The 18,797-nt window shown below is 44.0% G+C and overlaps 1 protein-coding gene across 1 annotated transcript in view; it reads right to left on the bottom strand.

Annotated features, from left to right (window-relative positions):
- Positions 1-374: 374 nt before the first annotated feature.
- Positions 375-18,797, bottom strand: part of FBXW11 (F-box and WD repeat domain containing 11) — a 49,911-nt gene continuing 31,488 nt past the window's right edge. Inside the window, exons 6-13 of the mRNA XM_010005457.1 lie at positions 11,150-11,287; positions 10,351-10,469; positions 9,125-9,380; positions 7,484-7,602; positions 6,815-6,925; positions 5,761-5,839; positions 4,163-4,351; positions 375-1,017 (exon numbers count right to left, since the gene is read on the bottom strand). Of these exons, the coding sequence (XP_010003759.1) occupies positions 4,190-4,351; positions 5,761-5,839; positions 6,815-6,925; positions 7,484-7,602; positions 9,125-9,380; positions 10,351-10,469; positions 11,150-11,287 (984 nt within the window). The 3' untranslated portion in view covers positions 375-1,017; positions 4,163-4,189. The remainder of the gene's footprint in view (positions 1,018-4,162; positions 4,352-5,760; positions 5,840-6,814; positions 6,926-7,483; positions 7,603-9,124; positions 9,381-10,350; positions 10,470-11,149; positions 11,288-18,797) is intronic.

Raw genomic sequence — 18,797 nt, 5'->3', positions numbered from 1 at the left:
AGTTAAGAAATTACATTTTAAAATATGTAGTTCCCATTAAAAAAAAATAATTAGAAAAAAAATCCTAATGAATACTGGAAACCTCCTTTTGCAGAGAAAATGTCTCAGGAACTCATCCGAAACCCTCCAGTGCCAGTAGTTAGAACATCCTGCTGCCAAGTGCTACCACATGCTGTGTTAGTGTGAAGTGTCAGGAAATCCTGACTCCAGCACCTGGAGGTTCCACTGTTATGTACATTATATCTATATGCTTATACAGTATTGGGAATGAGGCAAGCACACATGGAAAGGTTTTCCTACACCAAACATCAGGAAGCGTGGGACGGCCGGAGTACAGAGCACAGTTCAAAGGAAAAGACAGTGCTATACAACTAGTTCAGATAACCTAGCCTGAATTACAGGTAATCTTTAATTTAAAAGAAATTATTGGTGCAGAAATAAGTCAACTGTCATCCCAAAATATTACTGAGCAATTCAGAAATGTTTCTAAGAGTCCAACGTACACTCCTGTCAACCGAAACGGGCTCTGAAATCTGTCATGAGAGCAAAGTCTAAAGGACACGGTGACTTGGAAAAGCAAAGCTCTGTACATTCTGGGTATGTGTTTGGCACCCAAATTTCATTGGAGAATGGTTTGTTGTTGTTGGTTTTTTTTTTTTCTTTAAAGTCAGACAAAAGTGCAAAGCAATATAAATTAGGCCAAGTCCTTTCTTGACTTCTGATTTATTTCTGAAAAATAAGCCATCAGAGTTCAGTTTCTACGGACAATTTACATGTGAAGCTTTGGATTTCTCATGGCAGGGAAGGACAGGCTTCTGAAATTCATCTACTCCAAGTAGTGAATCTGTAGTAAATTCAAAGACGACCACTGAGAGCAGGAAACGTTAGGAAATTTAGAGATAGAATTGTGCTGCTTTGCATCTACACAGCATCTAGAACCAATTCTGACTTTAGCTGTCAATCAACATCTTCAGGCATGTAGTAGCCAAAAATCCAGTAGTTCAAGACTGTGAAACCCTGAAAAAGACAAAAGAGAAGTTGAACTGACAGAAGACACAAACCCAAAAGCAACAGTTGGAGACATCTGAAGGGGGTCAGTCCCACACCATCTTCTACACTCCAGGCTGAGGCTAAAAGGGCAAATTACCTGTGAGGAGGGTAATACTTGTGTGACACACAAAGGGGGTGCTCCTGCTACACACTTCCCTCTGTGCTGCGAGTCCTTCCTTCCAGGAGAGATGTGTCTCTACGGGACTGTTCCTTGCAGAACATGCTCTGAATTCAGCTTGGAACAAGATTCTCAATGGAGGATTCCCTGGGAGGCCACCTATAGCTTGGCAGTTTTCTTACATGCAGTAAGAATCCAAAACCCTCCTGGGAAGCAACACTTGAAGCACCTGGTAGCCTCACTAAATAATGAATGTTATTTACTGCAACAGCGACCTACAGGCAGCTGTGAGAACATCTTCCTTTCCTCCCCAGAGGAGAAGCACCTTGTGCACAGGATTTGAGCTTAGTTGCTTTAATACATCAGCTTTGAAGAAAACAGACCAAAAATTCAAAGCCATTCTTTATCTTGGTTACCTTTTCCACCCACAGGACTCCATGATTAGCTTGTTTTTAGTGTAACTAAATCTGAGCTTGGATTTCACCTGCCACTTCCCAAAATTATGGACTATGGAGAACTACCCTCTCTGATCCAAAATTCCCATGAAAGGTTAAAACATCTTCAGGCACTTCCCCTTCCCGAGCCCAAGGCTTGGTGCTTAATATATGAATATTAGACTATCATATGGTAACAATTTTTATCATGTTACAATAAACAACAGGAATTCCACAGCAAGCAATAAAACTCTCACAGCCAACTGCCAGGACTGTCAAAAATGATCCTCTTTGAAGAGGCACAACTCTGCAAGCCTTGTAAAAAAGTGTACAGGGCTGCCTCAAAACTCAGAAAACTCTGAATGTTTGAAAGCATTTAAAACTGTTTAATTAAATGTCATAATGAAATATTAGCTGCTTGACCATAATTTTCTGTAGATTGATGGGTTTTTGGATTCTGCAGTCAGACAAACCTGTCAAAAAGTGACATCACAGCATCTCTCCTGGGTAGGAAATCGTTATTAAGGGACTGTCATTCCCAACAACTCCCAGGATGGGGGGGTCTGTGTGGTTTCAGCTGTGAGTCAGAGATCAGCTGTGCAAACTGCCAAGTGTGCAGAACTGGAAGGGAAGAACCTGCTGCCAAAGGCTTCTCAGAGCTCACAGACACATCACACAGAGGGTCGGGAGGGCCACAGGTGGCAGGAGAGGCAAGTCAGACACCAGCATCTTGCTGGACAAGTGAGCTGATACCCATTTTATTCAACTCCTAATTTCTCTTCTGCTGAAGACTCATGATCTATAGCTTTTCCATCAAGCAAAACTACTAAAAACCTGCCAAATGTAACTCCAGAATTAAAACAAACAAAAAGAATGTCAATCTCAAATTATCTTTTAAGTTAACAGATGAAAGCACTGGTGTGTCAACTGGAAGACAGATGGAGATGGTTCCTAAAACTACTGTCATCTTCTCATGCAGCCTATTCTATCTGCCAGAACAGACAAGGGAAAAAAATATTCAGAAAAGGAGGAAAAAAGTTTTCCACAGAGAGGGAACATCACCAACTTCTACAAGCCTCAGAGTTTCCACAGCTGAAGTTCCCTTAGGTATGGACCCAGGTGGCACAGGAGCCAGGACAAAGTTCCTGGGGACGTTACCAGTGACAGCGCCAAGCTCTCCACAACAGGGATGCAAATGTGTCATCCCAGATCAAACAAAACTAATTTGAAGAAGGAATCCCAGGTGACCAGCACTAGAGGACCTGGTTCTTTGGGTAGTTTCAGGATTTCTCTCTTTAATCATGGGCCTAATTTCCTATGAAGTAATGACAGAAAGGGAAGCAGCTCAGTCAAGCAAGGGCCAGTTCCTTGCTTTGACCCTCTGTGAAACCTGACAGGCTAACAGATCCAAGGGTCGTTCCAGAGAGGATGTTATCTTGGCTTGTTTTAGAATGAGGATGAGTTCAGTTAGTAGGAAGGGCAGCCAACCCTTCCCTGAGGAATGCTTCCAGGTGAAAGAAAACTAGTTTTTAATCAGCATCTCAAAGAAGCAACATGTGTCTTCAGGAAAACCCTGAGGACCTGATTGCTACAGCAGGGATATAAACAAATACAAAGGGATAATGAAAATCTGTGCTTGCATGAAGACAGGGAAAGCTTTTCCCACCTTAATTAAGAAAATTATTAACAATCTACTTCAAATGAAGTAAATCCTTCCTGCTGGGTAATGATACTAACTCCTCTCACTGCACTGTCTCCACTCCCCTGGAATCATCCAGCCTCAGCAGGGGCAGAGACTGCAGGAAGGGCCTCTGCTGAGCTAAGGTGATTTTTGCATTCCCAAGTCCCAGCATTCCCCACTATTTATAGTTTGAAGGGCAATTGTTGGCACCAATAAAGATGACATAAGGAAAAGAATCCACTTTCCCAACAAACAGATCTACAGCAGAGCTGTAGATCCCACCAGGTTTTGAGAACTAAATGAAGCTGACTCGCAGAAAAATGGAAACCAAACAGGCAAAGTTCATGTTTCTGAGAGCTCAGAGCTGTCACGTTGCCCAACATGATGTCATTTTTAGTTCAGAAAGCTCTCCCTGGCATTTGGGGCTATCTCAGAACTGCTCATTTCTGATGAGCCCAGAGATCACACAAACACCTGGTTTACCAGAGATGCATTCCAGTGCTCCCTACAAAGCTTCACACAGTGAGCAGATAGATCAACAACTCTAAAAGATCCTGATCTCACAGTGTAGCTGGAATACCTGTGCAATACACCAAGTCTCCTCAGCTTCCAAGAACGTTGTGAATACGTAATAACTTTCCATCAAACACCTGAGGTGCCCAGTTATACCCAGGAGGGATTACAGAAGGGGGCAAGACAACCTGACAAGTGTTCCACGCTGAAGCGTGACCATACAAAGACTAGATAGTGAAAGAAGTGGCATAAATAGGTTTTATTTTCTTAAGGAAAACATCAGCTTCTTGTTCTGACTAAGCCAACCTGCAGGCAGAGATAATTCCAGATATTTCTAGTACATCCAATAAAAAGAGGGAGACTCACCTCCTGAGGGCAGTAAAGTGCAGACTGTTATCTGGAGATGTAGGTGTATGTTCTAGATGGAGAGCGGGTCTCGTTCTGGGCACTGGGTGGCACATTTAAGAAATCCCAAATCAGAATTGTATCATCATGGGAACTACTAATGATCTGAAACTCATCAAACTGGAGTCTAAAGACACGTCCTGAATGTTCCTGTGAGAAAGAAGAAATGAGTTAGCAAGGCAAGAGGGTGACACTTCTGTGCCTGAACACTGAATGGTTTATTCCAACTCTGGGGGCTGGTTAACAAACCCTTGGTTATAATTACACTCAAGTTACAGAAAAGCTGATTTTCTATGCAGGCTTTTTCCAGCACAACACACAGCTCCCAAATCCAGTGCCTGCAAACCCTGAGCCATCCCTGGCAGGGCTGGAGGTGGAGGCTGAGATGATTATAGACAAAATCAGCCCCTTCAATCAAGTAGCAGCGATTGAGAGGAGGGGCTGGCACTAAGAGCCTGCCAGGGCTCCTCCCAGAGCAGCTGCAGCCAGTGCTGCTCCCCCTGCCCCTCTGCACTGAGCCCACCAGCCCTCACAGCTCCAGAGACCAGCCAACACCACTGTGCTCTAACTAGATAAGGAGCTGGAGGGGTACCTGCTCTTTCCAGAAATCCCAACATGGCACCAAGTGGCCCAGAAAAGGTTCTGCTCTTTGCCTCACTTTACCCATTTTTAATAAATTTTCTCTGCCTTTAGTAGAGCACTAACTGAAGCTGTCACCCTGATCTCCAAACCATAACCAGTGCACGACAGAGGGGAAAGAGACAACCTTTGCAGTAAAATTATTACACCACATTCATATGGAAAAAAACAATAATTAAATCTCATCTCTGTGCAAAGACCACTGAACAGAAAGAAAACGAGAAGCCTTTCTGGCCATGGAAGCACTTAAAGAAGTGTTGGAAAGGCCAAGCACATGCTGGATAAGCCAGTTACCACCACACATAGTCAATAACTTCAGGCTGCTACTTGCTTGTCAAACCAAGTCCTGCAGTAAATTTTCATGCACATTTCAACAAAAAGAACAAGGAACTCAACCCCCCAATCTATTTCTAATTATGTCTTCTGTCATAAACCTAAATCGTCATGACAAAAAAACAACTTAGGCAACAGCCTTAAATCTGATAATCCTCTGAAGTGAGCAGATCTCCTGTGGTGATCCCTCTGACTCAGCCTCCCTTCCCTCTTCACATGTCTTCCTTCCCAACTGAAGGGTCAGGAGAAAGGTTTGGGAAAGACTCACATGATTCCTCCCTCCTTTTTAATAAAAGGAAGTTTACAGCCTGCTCTATAATATTAGGGAAACACATTAGCAACTAGAATTATTCAATACAGTGCCACGCTGATTAATTTCTTTTCAGAGTACTTGAGAATCTCTAACTAGAAAAACTTCCTCTTTTTTTTCAGCTCAGATCCAAAGCATTCAGGATACAATACATATATTTTTCTTTGTTCTTAAGAGTAAAAAGCAGCTTTATAAAACATCCTGAGTTTTTCACATCTCCCACTACAGTGGAATAAAATGCCTTTCACTTACAAAGGAAAGATTTCACTGTACATACCACTAAGGTACGCAAGCACAAGGTACTTGCTGGGGCACGAGGGTCAAGAGCAGCTTGCAAGTCCCAAACTTTAATTTTGCTGTAAAGGGAAAGAAGAAGGTCATTATGGGAGCATTGTTTCAGGTATCAGTAACACCTAAAGCAAAGGGAAGCATGCCAGATCTTCCCTACAGCTGGGTCAAGCCAAATGTTAGAATCCATATTCACTAAAACACTAACTCTACATCTTGTGAAACAGGCTTTGTGTTTCTTTTTACCAGCTGATGTGTCTTGGTGATGGAGCAAGTGGGTGGGTAACATGAAAGACTAAGTGACTCTATGAACAAGCTGGTCTGGAAGCTCTGGGAAGCTCACAGCCCTACTGATAAGGTGCAAAGTTCCAGTAGGAATTAAGCTGGGACTGCCAACCCCAGTGAGACACTGAACCCAAACAAAAGGCTAGAGACAAACAGTTCAGGAATTGATTTCAGTCACTCTGCTGTTCACTAGAAGTATAAAACAGGCAGAGAAAGGAATGCAGAGTTTGGACATGGATGGAAGCTGCTGTGAATCCACTACACACTGAACACACTGAGCAGGTCAGAAACACTAACAGTGGGGCTCCTGCACCAACCCAACAGTAATGGTCACTGAAGTCTTATGAGAGCCCCATAAGATTAATTTACACTCACAATTAACATTTCCAGTGCTGCTGTCATAAAAACAGAAAGCCTGAACTACTCTAAGCACACAGGAACAATGAGCAATTCCCAAGGGGAGAAAAATAGGAATGTCACTTCAACCAAACAGAAGTTTACTTTCTAAGGAAACTCCAACTTGAGTGATACACAATTTAGGAGGTTGCTAAAGAGCCCCAGAAAAGCAGTTCCTTGGCTATTTAAAGCAGCAGCCTGCTGCATCAAGGTGCTTTAAGCAAAATCCACTCAGTTAAATATTGACCCATTAGTCAGATGAGAAGAGAATCTTCACAGCAGGGAACAGGAGGTTCAGTGGATCTCAGAAGATGCTTTGCTAAGAAAGGCAAAATGTTTTGAAACTGCTTTCAAAAACATACCCGTCGTAGGCTCCACTAACAATCCTCTTATTGTCGAACCTGATGCACCGAACCAGTTCTTCGTGGCCTTCTAGTACCCTTAAACAGGCACCACATTCAATGTCCCATAACCTTGAGAGAAGAGAGGAGAAAGTCCTTGAGTACTTCAGGTTCAGCACTGTCCCTCAGCCCACAGGCAGGGGCTCAGGTGTGCTGCTAGATGGCTTTCTGTGACTCACAGCACATCACTTGCTCAAAAAGGCATGAGGTTCAGAGATCAGTCTGCAGCTGCAGCACATAAACATGGAAGAATTCCAACACACTGGAAAAGCGTGGGCACTTGTTATCTTGGGAACTTCACATACGCTTCTTTCTATTCTGCATAAGCCACTGATCAGAGGTTCAAGAAGTAATGAAGAAAACCAATGACCAGCATCTTCCTTAGCTCTCCAAGCAGAAGACACAAGGTGAGAAACCAGAGCAACGTATAAGCAATTTTACTTTTGACACAAACCCCAGCGTCCCACTTTTCCACAGGGACGTGGGCACGTTCATTCTCACACCGGGCACATCGCCTGCCCCAACAGCAGGACACACCAAGGGCGTTTGGCATGTGCAGGACAGCACCAAGGGGGAGGGGAAACCCTCCTTCCACAGATTACACACCCACAGCTGCTCCTGGGCACCCACCTAATGGTGTTGTCTGAGGACCCACTGACCACCAGCCGATCCCGGTACTGCAGGCAGGCAATGCCGCGCTTGTGCCCGTTGAGAGTGCGAACAAACTCGCATGTACTCGTACTCCAGACCTGAGAAACAAGGGAAACACTCCTGAGAATCACAAACAAACAAGGTGTTTTGAATTGCAACAGAACCCGTGATGAATTCATCAAGAGAAGAGGTCTGAGGCTTGACCTTTGCTGGGGAATGAAAAGTCTCACACTATTTGATTTGATGTTCAGTCTGGAGAAGAGAAGGCTCCAGGGAGACCTTAGAGCACCTTCCAGTGCCTGAAGGGGCTCCAGGAAAGCCGGGGAGGGACTTGGGACAAAGGCTTGGAGTGAGAGGACAAGAGGTAACTGTTTTAAACTGGAAGGGGAGAGATCTAGGTGAGACGATGGGAGGAAATTCTTCACTGTGAGGGTGATGAGACCCTGGCCCAGGTTGCGCAGGGAAGCTGTAGCTTCCCCATCCCTGGAAGTGTTGAAGGGCAGGTTGGATGGGGCTTGGAGCAACCTGGGCTGGTGGGAGGTGTCCCTGCCCATGCAGGGGGTTGGGACTAGATGATCTTTAAGGTCCCTTCCAACCCAAGCCATTCCTTCATTCAATTGTATTTGTATGGGCAAAGATTGGGTACCTGACATGAGTGTCAGACTGGAGCAATGGGGACCTGCAGTGACACCAGCACTGCTACTGCACGTCCTGAGAACAGACTGGGTGGGATGTGTACAATAACATTTTCAGGTGGTAGAGCCTGCCCCAAATGCTTTCAAAAACTTCATTCCACTTGCATCTTGGTAAGTTACTAATTTTGAAAGTGGAAGTTACCACACACACAAAGACCCCACAATTTTTACCAGAGAAATGGTGAGCAGCCTACTGGTAAGAGCAGGCCAAAACCCTGACCTGTGAAAGTTTAGTTTAGTGCTTCTTTCTTAACATTAAATGATTCTATCATCTTTGCCCATTTTTAATAAACTGTAATTGAAGTTGGAACATAGAGCATCCAGTGGCTCATTTTCCAACACAGAGTGCAGCAGGATCTCTGGCAGATATTTGGACATTAAACTGCCAAGAGCTTTTTGGCACAGTCTGAGGTAGCTCTGGTTCTAGAGAGGGAAGGTGGAAACGCCTTTGTTACATTAATACACTCCAATCTTCTGGTATGTAACAGCCTTCAAACACAGCCCCTTCATTCCTCAAACATGGCAAAGTCTGGCTGAGCTGGGAAGGTGTGGTGAGGAAAGGCAAGTGCTGATCAAATTCTCATTTGGAACAGGACTGGCAATTGAAACAAATGCACCTCCTGGAAAAGGGCACAGCATGAAAAGGGCACAAAATGTGCTGCATTTAACAAAGAAACCGACCTTGAGGCTGGAGTTCAAGCAGCCCCTGAGCTTTCCTTTTTTTTTGCAATCGTACAAAAGAAGCCACAAAAATGTTACGAGCCTCCTTAGGCACGTAAAGACATTAACAGCCAGCAGGAGGAAGCAGCTCGCCGAGTGGTGGAGGAAAAGGCACAGAAGTGCTGGGAACACCTTGGAACAAGGCTCAGAAGCTGCTCTGGCCTAGTGGGCAGGCAGGCACTGGAGCAGAGCTCTGCCAACTTACTTTAATGGTCCTGTCCCCTGAGGCTGACACGATGTACTTGTCATCGAAGTCGACCACGTTGACGGCAGCACGGTGACCCACCAGGACCCGGCGCAGGGTGATGTCGGTGGGAGAGGCCATGTCCCAGACTGCAATGGACCTGTCCTTGGAGCACGTCACCATCAGCCCGTTGCTGAACCTTAACCGCAAATGAAGCACTGCCTCGTTGTGATGGATCAATGTGTTGAGAACTTCACCTGTATTTACATCCCAAACTCTGCAAAAGAGAAAGAGTTTGTTCCAAATGAAGGCTCTGCATGGTTTAAAGCATAAACCAGTCTGCTACTGGCTGTAATGGAGAGTTCTCTGGATGCTGAACATCTCTTAGGGCCTGGGAAAGGAGGGAAGGTGGGTCCTGGGGAAGCATCCTCATCCGCAAGCAATAACTAACAGCAGTGAACAGCAGGAAAATGCCTCAGCTGAGACCACTGCTGCTTAACAATGACCACAATTCTGTAGCTCGTCCAGGATGACTAAAACCTGTGTGATGTGTAAACTGATGGAACAGGCCAACGCAAATATCACCCACTATGATTTCTTCAGTTTTACACCACTCCATTCAGATGGAGCATGTCAGTGGCAACAGGGAGGTAGCTCTTCCCAGGGCTACCACCACCTCACACAGAGTAAAAAATTGCTATTGTTTTATACCACCTGAAGGGTGTATTGATCAGTATTTCATTTTTTGGATGATTTATAGATTGACACTGACATACCGATGCAGGCCACCAGGAGCCAAGACCCTTCCACTGAACTGTATCTGAGCATCTTGGTTGGACATCTACTGACCACGGAATTTGTACAAGAATTTAAATTCAGCATGATCAGAACTGCAGTAGGACAAATGCTCCACATATAACAGATACCCTTTCATTAACAGGCATCATTAAGAGATGTCAGAAGGCAGAAGAAGAAATTCTAAATGAAGGTATCACTGTATGGTTGGCTATCAGCCATTCTACAGCTTCAGGATATGCCCTGAATCACTCAGATCATATTCCTTCAAAATTCTTTACACTATAAAAAAGACAAGATTTGGAAAAAAAAAAAAAAGGATTGACTGTAATGCTTTGCCAAGTATGGATATCTTGGGTTTGGAATAAGAGTATCCCATTAATATTAGGAATGTTTTCTGATATCCCAACCCTAATACTCAAATGATACTTGTGCAAAAAGTCAACACTCACCTCACTGTAGAATCTGAAGATCCAGTTACAATGACTCTCTCATCATACTGCAGACAAAGAACCGAGCCAGTATGTCCTGTTAATACTTTCAAACATTCCAAGCTTGTTTTGTCCCAAATCTGTTAAAAACAAGAAGCATAAATGACTTATCAAGGACTTGGATCCAAGACTTGAACATTGCCACAAGAGAGAAGAAAGGACGAAAACTAGAGATAGAAAGAATCCATGGGTGATCTGTCTGTCCTCCCTCTTGGCTTCAGGAATTCTCTTTGATACACATTTTGTAAGGGTTGTAGTGACAGGACAAGGTGTAACTGTTTTAAACTGGAAGAGGGGAAATTTATGTGAGACTTAATTAAGAAATTCTTTGCTGTGAGGGTGATGAAACACTAGCCCAGGTTGCCCAGGGAAGCTGTGGCTGCCCCATCCCTGGCAGTGTTGAAGGGCAGGTTGGATGGGGCTTGGAGCAACCTGGGCTGGTGGGAGGTGTCCCTGCCCATGCAGGGGGGTTGGAACTGGAAACCTTTAAGGTGTCTTCCAACCCAAACCATTCCATGATTCTATAAGTGAACAGTGAAATAACCAACAATCACAAAAAGAGAAAAGCCTTTTTTTGTGAAAGGAAATGCAAGGTGCAGGTGAGGACTTTGCCAGGCCACAGAAGACATCCCACCCTCACAAACCCTGCGCAGACACATGCTGTCCCACAAAGAGACACACTGAGGAAACACAAGCAGCAAGCTTTCTGAGGCAGAACTACTCCCTCATCCCTAGGGAAAAGCCTTTAGGAAGTGTTTACCTTAATGGAGTTATCTCGCAGGCCACTGATGATCTTCTCATCATCATACTGCAAGCAGTAGACACCTTTGCTGTTCTCGGAGCGGCACTGGATCCTCTGCAGGTTGTGCCGCCCACAGCGCCAGTTGGATTCTATGGTCTGACAGGAGGGGAGACAAGCAGGAGTCAGGCACAGGCTGCACCCTGGGCACCCCTGCCCAACACCCACAGCAGCCTTTCCCCTTTCACACCTCCCATCCACACATCTGAAGCAGATAGAACTTCCATGTACTTTTTCTCCACCCTGGAGTATTACAACACACACAACACGGAACTTCAAAATACACATGCTTGTAAAACACACATTTCTTAAATATATATATATTTAAATGCATATTTTAAAAATACAGAAAACAATTAATTAGAAATAGGACTTTTAAATATGATTTTTCCTGTTCAGTGGTGAAAATTATGGCCAACTAATCTTAATGAGAATTTCTGATGGAGCCAGAAGAGAGAAGCTTTTCGTAACAATTCAGTTCCCCCCATATTTACACAAGGACTAAGTAACAAAGATTAAACCAGGAGCTCATCTGGTGCCACATTCAGCCTGAGTAACTAACACCACAGAACTACTAAGTCCAGCAGGGAGGTATGGGGAGTTCTTGGACCTTTCCTTCCCCTACTCAGATATTTCACAGACACAAAAGCCTCTTCTAAGCACCTTAAAGCCTGATGAAAATACACCCGAACTGTAAGATTTCAAATAATCCAAACTTATCTCTTTCTCCCCCCCTTGAAATCTATAGGAGTCTAATTCTCAACATTTTCTTTCTGAGACACATTATTAAGGAAAGAGATCTGACACAGCTTAGAAAGTCACAAATTGTTTCACAGGAGAACCAGGATGACTTCCATGTTTTGATCAGCTTTATTACTTGTAAGACAATCAACATCCATTTCAGAGAAATGCAGGAATTTGTACAGGAAACTCAGAACTACAATCAGAGAGAATCCATGCACAAAAGTGCAGGCCAACCCCTGTAGTACCTAGTCAGGCTGGGATGCTTTCCACCTTCAAGGACAGGCACCAGAACAGGCCATTTATTTAGCTATTTCCCTAAAATCCTCTGCAAATACTGCATGGAAACCTGGGCAGAAGCTCATTGACTTGCCAGTTTGTTTGGAAAAGTGTATTTCTAACCAAATCCCAACTTTCAAAGTAATAGCAGGCACCTCTGCGGCACCTCCAAGACTGGAAAACAATGGAAATGCTCTTTAAAGATAGTGATATGATGTCCTAATTCTTGCAGAACACAACTGCTCCAAGGGAAAACTAACCTATCACTATGTGCTCTTTCAACTGCCTCCCACTGTGCAATCTGGAGAGAATGACACACAATCATCATACCCTGATGGGTCACAGGAATATGTCTAAATCAGAAGTTCTAAGAGATGTTCTAGAGGAGCATGTTGACAAGTTATTCATTCCCTTCCATTCTCTTCACATTTGGTGGGCAAGTTAATGAAGTTAAGATAGCAAGTTATCTGTCAGTTTGGGATCAGTTTTTCTGGCCAGCTAGTGCACTGGTGGTTGTCAGACTGGGAACTGGGCTTAAAAGGTTCAAATCTGACTCTGTGCTAGTTTGGCCCTGGACTCCTGTCTTGGAGGTAGCAACCTGCTCAGCATGGGGTGGAGGTTTTGAGGAGGAGCCAGGACAGGCAATTCTCAAGGTTTATCTGGAAAGGTATCATCTGTGCTAGGAGGGCAGAATTGCAATTAATTCCTGTGCTGCTACAGAGGTGACTCTGGGGAACAGGAGAGAGTTGTAGACATTAATAGCACGACCCACCATAATTGCAGATCTGAAGGCAAGATATTTAAAAGTGCAGCACTAACACTGAAGACATGGGAGACAAAGCATCACAGATCAGAGTTAGCCAATTTAAACAGTTCCAGAAACCATATACCTTCAGATATCCAATTCTAAGTCTTAAGGGAGAGTTTCCCCAAAGCAAGGTTCTTGGAAAGGTCTGGAACAAACAGCTGCACAGAACACGTGCTGGATTGTTCTAGCTGCCCAGTGCTCAGGCACCATCTGAGCACTTTTACCCTGCAGCCACCAGGGATTACTGATAGCTACAGGACACATTCAGAACACTACACATCAGCAAGGTTACTTGTCACAGTTTCCCAAACAGAACAGTTAGTACAAGTATGTGCACCAGACGTCTGGGACACTAACTGGCTGATTTCATACACGTTCACAATAGGAAGTTACTTAATAAGGTCCCTCTAAGAAAGTGCTGGCTTCAAAGAAAAGAAACTCAAGCATGAGGAGGATCTCTGGGAAGGCACCCCAGAGCAGCAAGTCACACGCAGGTGCACATTGTAGTTCTGTGAATAGATGTCATTTCATGTAGACATCACACGGGGTGGCTACTGTGGGAAAATACTTGATGTTTTTTGAGAACTTGTAAAATCCCCTTACACTGAGTAAATTTTCTAGATGCTGGGAAAGTAGCCGCCATACACAGAGAATACACAGCAGCATTTCCATCGGCAATAGAGTGAAAACAGATGTGGGTGTAGAGAGAAATAACATTATTTTAGATGACAAAATACGGCTGAGTGGGTGGGCAACCTGGAGGACCCTCTGCAGAGGAACATGTTAACACAATACTGGCAACCACATTAAAGCTGCTGCCTCTAGGACCTTTCTGGTTGTTACTGGATAGTGCAGTTAGCAGAAGTCTTCATCTGCAACCTCTGTCCAGGAGATACCTCAATAACCTGTGTCTAGGCCAAGCAGGTAGGCAGGCAGGTACCTGCTGTGTTTCATGGACGGTTACAGAAACACAGAATCACTTAGGGTGGAAAAGACCTTCAAGATCATCAAGTCCAACCATTAACCCTGCTCTCCCACATCCAGCACTGAGCCATGATCCCAAGTGTCACATCCAGACAACTTCTAAACGCCTCCAGGGATGGTGTCTCAACCATCTCCCTGGGCAGCCTGTTCCAATGTTTGACAACCCTTTCAATGAAAAAGCTCTTCCTAATGCCTGGTCTAAACCTCCCCTGGCACAGCTTGAGGCCATTCCCTCTTGTTCAATCACCAGTTACTTGTGAGAAGAGATCAGCACCCACCTCTTTACAATGTCCTTTTAGGCAATTGTAGAGGGCAATGAGCCATTGGCCTTCTTGGCCACACTGCTGGCTCAATCAGACCCCCCAGGTTCCTTTCTGCTGGACAGCTTTCTAGCCCCTTTCCCCCAGACTGTATAGTTGCATGGGGTTGTTGTGACCCAACGGCAGTTGGCCTTGTTGAACTTCATACAGCTGACCCTGGCTCATGGATCCAGCCTCTCCAAGCCTCTCTCTAGAGCCTCCCTCTCCTCAGGCAAATCAACACTCCCTCTACAGTTTATTTGTATATTGATGGTACCAAACTTAACACCAATATATGCAACATCAATATATGCCTCTAAACCTGGGGTTCACAATTAAAAGCAAGATATTACAATGAGGATGGTGAGATACTGGCCCAGGTTGCCCAGAGTGGTGGTAGGTGCCCCATCCCTAGAAACATCCAAGGTCAGGTTGGACCGGGCTCAGAGCAACCTGACCGAGTTGGAGATGTCCCTGCTCACTGCAGGGAGGTGGGACTAAATGGCCTTTCAAGGCTCCTTCCAACTCAAACCATTCTGTGATTCTGTGTTGCACAACATCATCTCCTTAGTTCACACACACAGAAAAAAATGTTCTCACACTTTCCTTAAAGCAAGTAGCTGACAAGTGCTGTGTAACCAACAAAATCTGGACATACAAGGGATAACGACCAAGCGCGAAGCCAAAGCATCTGCCTCAGCAGGAGAGCCATTTGGCAGCTGAAGAAATGCAGAAATGGCTAAAAAAGGCATTTAGAGAGAGAAGTACACAGAGAATAGTCCAAGATGTAGAGGTATAGCCAAGCCCTGACCATGCCAGAACATGTTCACTAGTAGAAAGATGCACAGTAAAAGAGATGCAATTCATCTGGATGAACAGCTGGAACACTAACTGTACATTGGAAATGTTAATCTACTAGGAACAGGGTTTTTTCCCATTTGATAATGTACACTGTGTTCAGCTCCTTGGCTAAAAATTGCATTTTTATCCTTGTGAATGTTATTGCAAAGTAAGTGGGTTTATCTTAATCCCATAAACCCAGGAGTTCCTGTTCCCTCTGAACACACAATTCTCCTGCAGGACAAACAGGGCAGAAAAAAAGGAACATCCACATTTGTGACATCTGTAGGGATTTTTCCTGAAGCATCAGGCATTTATACCACAGGCAGTTAAAGCCCAAACCCTTGTTTCACACATGCTTTCTTCAGAGAGAAAAAAGAAAATCCCTCCTGACTGTGAGAGAGGAAAGGCAGAAGCAAATATACTTATGTCACCAGGGTAGAGAGAGCTAAATGTTTTGTTCATTATGAAGTTAAGAGGGTTTGATAAGCAAAGTGAGAGCTTGGCCTGGGCACCAGGCTCCCTGCAACATCTCTGAAGATGCTTGGTAGAATTTGAGACCTAAAAATTAAGTTCCTAATTTTTACAGCTGCTTAGAAAAGATCCAAATGTGGGCAATATGAATTCATGAAGTGCTGCCTCTTTCTGCCTCTTCTGATGCAATATGTATGAAGCTGCTCGAAGGTCCACCAAGCAGAACTATTCCTGAGTCTCAACACAGCTTTGCTGAACCCTTTTTAAAGCCACATTCAACAAGAATAGATCAACCTTATGATGCTGAGCAAGATGAATCTGGAGAGTGGAAATTGTTCATGTCTTGCAGAGGGAGAGGAGATGCAGAAACTGCATGAAAGGCCACAGACATACAAGGAATATGGGAAATCACTGTGGGAGAAAGCTGACAGCGTAATATGGATCATTTCATCATGCATGAGGAGAAGATGGTGTGTTCTCCAAGTGTCAAAATGGTGTTAAACACCAGAGAGAGCTTAGGCAATCTAAAGAAGGCCACCTAAACTGATGTTTCAGATCTAAACAGCAGTAGTTCAGCATCAGGGCTATCCCACTGCCCAGGACAGTGGCACTGGCTGACATGCTGAGGGACAGCACACACCAGAGGTGGGACATGAGAAACTCTGGTGACTCCCATCGAGCTGCATCGTGTCCCGTGCTCTGCCCTACGCAGTGGTTACTGGATGCTGTGTCAGCCAACCTGTGCTCTGAGCAGTACAGTTCAGCTTTCCCAGGGAGGGAGTAAAGAACCCTCTCAACTCCTACTCAGGAGAATGCAGATAAACCAAGCAGCTGCTCCTCCTTGAAAGGTCTGTCTTCTCTATCAAGCACCACCTACAAAGCATGAGAGCCCAAAAGGGATTCAAGGGCAGCATCTGATTTAAACAGGTAGTGATCAGCCTCTATCACTGCAGCACTCAACCAAGACACAATAAATCCCTCTTCCAAATCTGCAGAAGAAAAGCAGCAGTCTTAATTTGCCCATTTGTGGAAAAAAAGTAGGTGTGATGTGGGCAAAGGCAACAACAAAAGCCAAGCCAGGGATCTGCCCCATGCTGGGGCATCTGAAAGGAGCTTTCTGCCCCACTCAGCTGTGAGAGCTGAAATCTGTGCCAGGCACCACCAGCCTCTCAAGTGCCTCTTCCTTTCCTTGGCAGTTTCATTTTTAAGAAATGCCTTTTGGAAAATGCCTGTGGAGTAGAGATTTCAAAGGCTGGCTTAAAAACACTTCTAGGCATATAATGCTGACCAGATTCTCCCCACACACACACAAAAGGTTGGACTGGAAGATCTTACAGGTCTTTTCCAACCTGAATGATTCTGTGATTCTATAAAATGTCTCCAGCATCATAATTAGAACAGTACTAAACAAACCCACTTCCCTCAGGAATTATACACTGCAATTTTCAGAAACAAAGATCTCCCAATGTTGGCAGTGACTTTAGGTGAGAATTGACTTCTCCTCCCCTTTTCAGATTTTCCCAGGCTTTAAAATTTCAGTTCCAATATAAGTCCCAAAATCTGAACTTTTCCAAAATTCAGAAGAACACATGGTGTTTATCTGCTGGCCTGATGCCATGTTTTCCTAAAGTCTTCAGCAAAAATCACATTTTTATTCTCATCTTAATTAGGTGGGCCCTAAGTCTCCATGGAAACAGGGATGAGGGCACTTGCCATGTGCCTAAAGATACAGGGAACATGTATGAAATAAGTCTTCTCAACTCATCACAAGAAATAGATATTTGTGCTAATCTGGAGGGGGGAAGGGAAAGAAGGATAGTTGGCCAAGCTTCACAAATAATATGGAAAAAATCCAGGGACTTGGGGTTCTGGAATTGGCAATATGAAACTTCCCATCCTGGCAATCTGTCAATTAACACAGTTCCATCCAAAGAGCTGCCCCTCCCCACCAGGCTTTGGGGCTGCCCCTGGGCACAGGGCACCCCCCCCCACCAACCACAGCACCCCAGAAACAAGATCTTTGCACATCCAGGTTTGCTTTGCTACAACAAGTCACGAATCAGCTTTTCCCTTTAAAAAAAGCTCCTCAGGAACTTTGGCAATTCTACATCTGACTTGGAGACACATAAAATTACTGGACCACCTCTTGTGAAATGAAATCTAATTAAATATTTAGCTTCACAGTGGAGGTGGAGATCCAAGAACTTAGCTTCAGGTCTCTAAATGTCCTCTTCTTTTCAAATCCAATGATTTCAGAAGTGACATTATGTTCCTAAAAATGTGTTTGGCATGAAATAAACAGATCCTGACACTAAGAAATTTCCAAAGAGGCACGGGAACCTCCCTGTGCCATATCTTTGCCTGTATTACCTTGCAGCTCACAACACTGTGCTTGCATGGACTTTTGACCCAAAATGCAAATACAGCCTGAGGGAAGATCAAATTTTCTTTTTATCATTCCTCATTTTTCCTTCCAATTGTTAATGCAGGTTTTAGATTACTTTTCAAATTCTGCCAGTTGGTCCAAAGGAGAGAGCACATTCTCCTTTGAGCTCATCTCTGCCCACAGACCCATTCAGTAAAAAACTAACTCTTATCATTAGAAACAGTCCAGCAGAACTTGGTTAATCTTTGTGCTCCACAGGTAAAATCCCCAATGACAAGATTTCTGTGTTACATCAAATATACTTCTCTGTATTAAAAAATCAAGTCGTTTGGACACAAGATAAATGTCTTAGAAAAATATCATTCTATAAATGCTAATATGGTAGCCTTTGGCTCATCACTAGCTCCCAAACTCTGACCTTCTCACAGAAACAGGAAGATCTTATTAAAGGTCCAGGCAAATATTTGAAGAAAAAACATTTTGGTGTTCAGAGATACAAAAGATGAAAGTCTTATTTAAGAGCTTCTGCACATTGCTTTGAAAAAATAAAGGAATGGGCAAAGTAGGAAACTAAGGTAGAGCATGACTCCAGGCTTAAAAACAGAATAAGGGGAAGAAAAAGCAGAGAAGTGCTCCTAATCTTATAGCTGAGTGTTGTTGTTACTCACCATCTACCTTTTCAAAGTGTTAAAAGCTTCTTTCCTTTAGGAAAGCAATTTGTGAAAAGTGATTTATTAGAAAAATTATAATAGGCTTTCGGAAGTGGAAAAATTATTGGATCCTTAACTATCAGCAGGA

This window comes from Chaetura pelagica, unplaced genomic scaffold (genome assembly GCF_000747805.2).
Source record: "Chaetura pelagica isolate M959 unplaced genomic scaffold, ChaPel_1.0 scaffold581, whole genome shotgun sequence".
Taxonomy (NCBI): Eukaryota; Metazoa; Chordata; class Aves; order Apodiformes; family Apodidae; genus Chaetura; species Chaetura pelagica.
Note: the sequence above shows the minus strand (reverse complement) of the source record. Positions and strands in the feature narration are given on the sequence as shown.